Consider the following 6,352-nt stretch of genomic DNA (forward strand, 5'->3'; position numbering starts at 1 on the left):
TGGTCATCTCAAACCTTGTGCCTTACGGTGAAAACCCGTTCAGGCACCAAAGAAAACAAACAAACGAATTTTTCTGCTCCAGTTTTCACTAGGAAAATTTCGTAATTTATTGCAACAAAAATCTAAACTATTCCTTTATTGAAAACAATAAAATCAGGATTGTGTATCCTTGGGAAAAAGTGTCACGACCCTAAATCCGAACCCGGTTGTGATGGCGCCTCTCATGAAGATGAGTCCAGCCGACACTTCCCATATCCAATTATTAATACTTAAACGATAAGAAATAAATCTAAAGCATGATAAAATAATCTAAAGCTAACAGAAAATAGCATAACTCGCGAAAAATAACCCAACACAGCCCGATACCGGGGTGTCACTAGTCATGAGCATCTAAACAATCCGGAATACTCCAAATCAAACTACAAAGTTTAATACAGAAACTAAGAACACAAAGAAGTAAGATAGGGAAGAGCTCTGGGCTGCGAACACCAATAGCTACCCAGAGACTCCTCGGATACGCCTGAGCCGAAAATGATCAGCACTCGAGAGCAGGACCAGATACGCCTGAATCTGCACACAGGGTGCAAGGAGTAAAGTGAGTACTCCAACTCAGTGAGTAATAATCATAAATAAAAACTAAAAGCAGAAAATCACGTAAAGCACAAAAGCATGCTATAATGAAGCAGTAAAACCATTAAAACAGTAAACCAGTGAAAAATAGGTAAAAATCCTTTAACTCAAATTTAACTTCATGAAAAGCCCTTTTCAACAATTAAGCAGGTAATTTGATAGGAAATTAAGAAAAGGTGAACACATAAAGGTTCGCCCCTCGGGCACCGTATCAACAAATCCGCCCCTCGGGCAACATCTCAGAACAATACCAGCCCCTCGGAAAATCACATAGAACAATACCAGCCCCTCGGGCTCAATCTCACATCACAATGGGTACCCGCGCTCACTGGGGGTGTACAGAGTCCCGGAGGGCCCCCTTACGGCCCAAGCGCAATATCAAGCCATCTCGTGGCATCATCACTGGGCCCTCGACCTCATATCAATCAAGCCACCTCATGGCATACCTATCTCAGACCCTCGGTCTCATAATCAGTATCAAATGTTTCATAACAATATAGGCCCTCGGCCTTACTTAGTCAAAATCCTCACAAGCCACTCGGGCAACAGTAAAACATGATTCTTAGCCCAAAATATCATTTATAAGATCATGTACGTGTCAAAACAGAGTAAACATGGTTGAGTACGAAAATAGTGAAATATAACATGACTGAGTTCAAGTATAAAGTCAAAACAGTGAGGAAATACCAGTAAAAATCCCCGAAGGGTTCAAATAGTTGGCTCCAGGCCCAACTATGGCATTCAACCCAAATCATGATGATAGCAAATAGATTTCAGTCAAATACGCGGTAAAATAGTCATTCGGGATGGAATAAGTCACAATCCCTAATAGTGCACGACCCCACGCGCATCATCAACCATGTACGTCACCTCAATATAACACTATGATGTGCAAATCCAGGGTTTCAAACCCTCAGAACATCATTTACAATCATTACTCACCTCGAACCGGTCAAATCTCTAACTCGCGATGCCTTTGCCACTCGAATTGGCCTCCACTCGCATTGAATCTATCCAAAATGAGAACGAGAATGTCAAAATATGCTAAGGGAACGAAGCCCAAGTGAAAATAATCAAAATACGACACAAATCAAGAAATTACCAAAACCCGACCCCTAGGCCCATGTCTCGGAATTCGATAATTTTTACATCAACAGATTCTTTATCTCCCCACGAGTTCATAGATATCAAAAGTTCTAAAATCCGACCTCAAATGGTCCTTCAAATCCTCAATCAAAGGTCTAAATTTCAAAGTCCTAGTTCTTCAATTTTTGGCTTACTTTCCATCATTATTTAGGTGGAATTCACATTAGAATCGAGTTTTAAGTCCAAGAATCTTACCTCCAAGTGATTCCCCTTGAATCCCTCTTCAATCCCCTTCAAAAAGCTCCAAAAACGACCAACAATTGAAGAAATAAACCACACATTCATAGACAAGACGACCTGTTAAACCTTCTGCCCAGGCCTAAATTCCTTTATCCCGATCGCGAAGCACAAATTCTTGGCTCCCAAAATTAACCATATGCGAACGCGTAAAATCCCATGCAAACGCGATGCTCGGGCATCTAACACTATGTGATTGCGGACTGGCTACCGCGTTTGCAATTAACAACTTCAAGCCAAGACCGCTGGTCCACTTAACTCTACGCGAACGTGACCCACTCCACGCGTTCGCGATCAACAATGCCTTCACCTTATACGATCGCATTCCCAGCTTCGCGAACGCACTGAGCAAACAGGACATCCCCCACAACATCTCTACACGATCGCGAGACCCCCTACACGATCGCGAAGTGTAAAAACTATGCAACAGCTGAACTCCAAAATCTGCAACTCTCCAAGGCATGAAATGGTTTGATTGACCATCCGAAACTCACCCGAGGCCCCCGAAACCTCAACCAAAGGCACCAACATACCCCAAAACCTAATTCATACTTGTTCCCAATCTTCAAAACACCTCAAACAACATCAAATCAACCTACATCAGATTCAAGCCAAACTTTCTAAAATCTTCTAAATTCCACTTTGATCAAAACCCCAACGAAACCACGTTCGAATGACTTGAAATTTTGCACACAGATCCCAAATGACTCAACGGAACTACTGCAATTCTCGGAATTCCATTCCGACACCTATACCAAAATCTCGCCTACCAACCGAAAATCGCCAAAATATCAACTTCGCCAATTCAAGTCTAAATCTACTCCATACCTCTAAAACTCATTTCGATAACGCTCCTAAGTCCCAAATCACCTCCCGAAGCTATACGAACCATCAGAACTCATATCCGAGCCCTCTAACAGATAAGTCAACATTTGGTTGACTTTTCCAACTTAAGCTCCCTTAATGGAGACTAAGTGTCTCAAACCTTACCGAAATCATTCCGGATTCGATCCGACCAACCCGATACCACATAACACGGATAAACAAAGCATAAAGAAGTAGAAATGGGTAAAACAGAGTGGTAACTCATGAGATGACTGGCCGGGTCATCACATCCTCCCCAACTTAAACAAACGTTCATCCTTGAATGAGTCAAGAAACATACCTGAAGCCTCAAATAGGTGAGGATCTCTGCTCTGCATTTCCCAATCGGTCTCCCAAGTAGCCTCCTCCACGAGCCGACCTCTCCACTGCACTTTCACTGAATTTATATCCTTTGACCTCAATTTTCGAACCTGACGACCCAAAATAGCTACTGGCTCTACATCATAGGTCAAATCATCATCCAATTGAACCTTTCTGAAACCTAGAACATGAGACGGAACCCCAATATACTTCCGGAGCGCAGAAACATAAAATACCGGATGCACACTCGACAAGTTGGGTGGTAAAGCAAGCTCATAATCCACCGCCACAATCCTCCGAAGCACCTCAAAAGGCCCAACAAACCGAGGACTCAGTTTCCCTTTCTTCCCAAATCTCATAACACCCTTCATGGGTGAAACCTTCAACAGAACCTTTTCACCAACCATGTACGACATATATCAAACCTTCTTGTCAAAATAACTCTTTTTCCTCGACTGCGCTGTACGAAGCCTCTCCTAAATCACCTTCACCTTTTCTAAAGCATCTTGTACCACTATCCCCAATAGCCTGGCCTCACCTAGCTCAAACCAACCAACTGGAGATCTACACTGCCTCCCATACAAAGCCTTATATAGAGCCATCTAAATACTCGACTGGTAGCTGTTGTTATAAGCAAACTCTGCAAGCGGTAGAAACTGATCCCATAACCCTCCGAAATCAATGACACAAGCACGCATAATGTCCTCCAATATCTGAATAGTGCGCTCGGACTGCCTGTCCATCTTAGGGCGAAAAACTATGCTCAACTCAACCTGAGTACCCAACTCTCGCTGCACAGACCTCCAAAATTGCGAAGAAAACTGAGTGCCTCTATCTGAAATGATGGAAACTGGGACACCATGCAAACGAACAATCTCCTGGATATAGATATCTGCCAACCGCTCTGAAGAATAGGTAGTACACATAAGAATGAAGTGCGCGGACTTGGTTAGCCGATCCATAATCACTCAAATAACATCAAACTTCCTTAGAGTCCATGGAAGTCCAACAACAAAGTCCATAGTGATCCTCTCCCACTTCCACTCGGGAATATCCATCTGCTGAAACAAGCCGCCATGTCTCTGATGCTCATATTTCCCCTGCTGACAATTGAGACACCGAGCTACAAATCCCACAATGTCTTTCTTCATTCTTCTCCACCAATAATGCTTCCTCAAATCCCGATACATCTTCGCGACACCTAGATGAATGGAGTACCGCGAGCTATGTACCTCCTCCAGAATTATCTCTCGAATCCCATCCACACTGAGCACACAAATCCGACCATGCATCCTCAACACCCCATCATCACCAATGGTCACATCTCTGGCATCATCGTGCTGAACTCTGTCCTTAAGGACAAGCAAATGTAGATCATCATACTGGCGCTCTCTGATGCGATCATATAAAGAAGACCGAGAACCACACAAGCCAATACCCGACTGGGCTCCGAAATGTCTAACCTCACGAATCGATTGGCCAAGGCCTGAGCATCAACTGCAAGAAGTCTCTCCCCAACTGGAATATATGCCAAACTCCCCATACTCACTACCTTTCGGCTCAAAGCATCGGCCACCACATTGGCCTTCCCCGGATGGTACAATATAGTGATATCATATTCCTTTAGCAACTCTAACCATCTCTGCTGCCTCAAATTAGGATCCTTATGCTTGAACAAGTGCTGGAGGTCACGATGATCAGTGAATAAATCACAAGACACACCGTACAAGTAATGCCTCATAATCTTCAATGTGTGAATTATGGCAGCCAACTCCAAATCATGAATGGAGTAGTTCTTCTCATGGGGCATCAACTGAAGAGAAGCATAAGCAATAACTCTACCCTCCTGCATCAATTCATAATCAATACCAACTCTCAAAGCATCACAATACACGATATATGAACTTGAAACTGATGGCAAAACTAACATTGGAGTTGTGGTCAAAGCTGTCGTGAGCTTCTAAAAGCTCTCCTCACACTCGTCCGACCACACAAATGAAGCACCCTTCTGAGTCAACTTGGTCAAAGGTGATGCGATAGATGAGAATCCCTGAACAAAACGGCGTTAATAACCCGCCAAACCAAGAAAGTTGTGAATCTCTGTAGCTGAGGACGGTCTAGGCCAACTCTGAACCGCCTCTATCTTCTCCGAATCAACCTGAATACCCTCGCTGGACACCACATGCCCCAAGAAAGCCATTGAACTGAGCCAAAACTCACACTTGGAGAATTTTGCATGAAGATTCTCCTCCCTCAATCTCTGCAACACAACTCTCAAATGCTCCACGTGCTCCTCCTGACTACGCGAATACACCATAATATCATCAATGAAATCTATGACAAACGAGTCGAGATAAGGCCGAAACACACTGTTCATCAAATGCATGAACGCTGCTGGGATATTGGTCAGCCCAAAAGACATCACCAAGAACTTATAATGACCATATCGGGTCCTAAAAGTTTTCTTAAGAATATATGAGTCCCTGATCTTCAACTGGTGATAACCTAAACGGAGATCAATCTTGGAGAACACTCTTTCTCCTTGAAGTTGGTCGAATAAATCATCAATGCGAGGCAAAGGATACTTGTTCTTAATTGTTACCTTATTTAGTTGTCTATAATCAATGTGCATCCTTATAGTGCCATCCTTTTTCTTCACAAATAGAACTAGCGCACCCCAAAGTGACACACTAGGCCGAATGAACCCTTTATCAAGGTATTCCTGAAGCTGCTCCTTTAATTCCTTCAACTTTGTTGGTGCCATACGATACGACATAATAGATATGGGCTGAGTGCCCGACACTAGGTCAATACCAAAATCAATATCCATGTTTGGTGGCATGCCCGACAGGTCTACAGGAAACACATCGGGAAAATCCCTCACAACTGGAACAAAATCAATACTGGGAGTCTCAACACCGACATCCCTCACAAAGGCTAGATACAAAAGACAACCCTTCCCAACCATACGATGGGCTTTCAAGAATAAAATCACTATACTGGGAACATAATCAGTCACACCTCGCCATTCAATCTGTGGCACTTCCGGTATAGCCAATGTGATTGTCTTAGTATGACAGTCCAGAATAGCACGACACAGAGATAGCCAATCCATGCCCAAAATGATATCGAAATCCACCATATACAATAATAA

At 43.3% G+C, this 6,352-nt stretch overlaps 1 protein-coding gene across 1 annotated transcript; it reads right to left on the minus strand.

Annotated features, from left to right (window-relative positions):
- Positions 1–535: 535 nt before the first annotated feature.
- LOC138881104 (uncharacterized) lies at positions 536–3,605 on the minus strand. Its single transcript, XM_070161305.1, has 2 exons — positions 3,179–3,605; positions 536–570 (listed from the first exon to the last, which is right to left on the minus strand). Exons 1-2 carry the CDS (start codon positions 3,603–3,605, stop codon positions 536–538), a joined length of 462 nt encoding a protein of 153 aa, XP_070017406.1.
- Between the last annotated feature and the right edge of the window lie 2,747 nt (positions 3,606–6,352).

The sequence above is a fragment of the Nicotiana sylvestris genome, chromosome 11 (genome assembly GCF_000393655.2).
Source record: "Nicotiana sylvestris chromosome 11, ASM39365v2, whole genome shotgun sequence".
Classification (NCBI taxonomy): Eukaryota; Viridiplantae; Streptophyta; class Magnoliopsida; order Solanales; family Solanaceae; genus Nicotiana; species Nicotiana sylvestris.

Excerpts from the sequence above, each read along its gene's own strand:
- LOC138881104 (XM_070161305.1), bottom strand. The coding sequence starts at position 3,605 with ATGGTTGGTGAAAAGGTTCTGTTGAAGGTTTCACCCATGAAGGGTGTT. Across the intron at positions 571-3,178 it reads TCACCTATTTGAGGCTTCAG|ATTCAGGCGTATCTGGTCCT; the intron begins GTATGTTTCTTG and ends CCCTGTGTGCAG.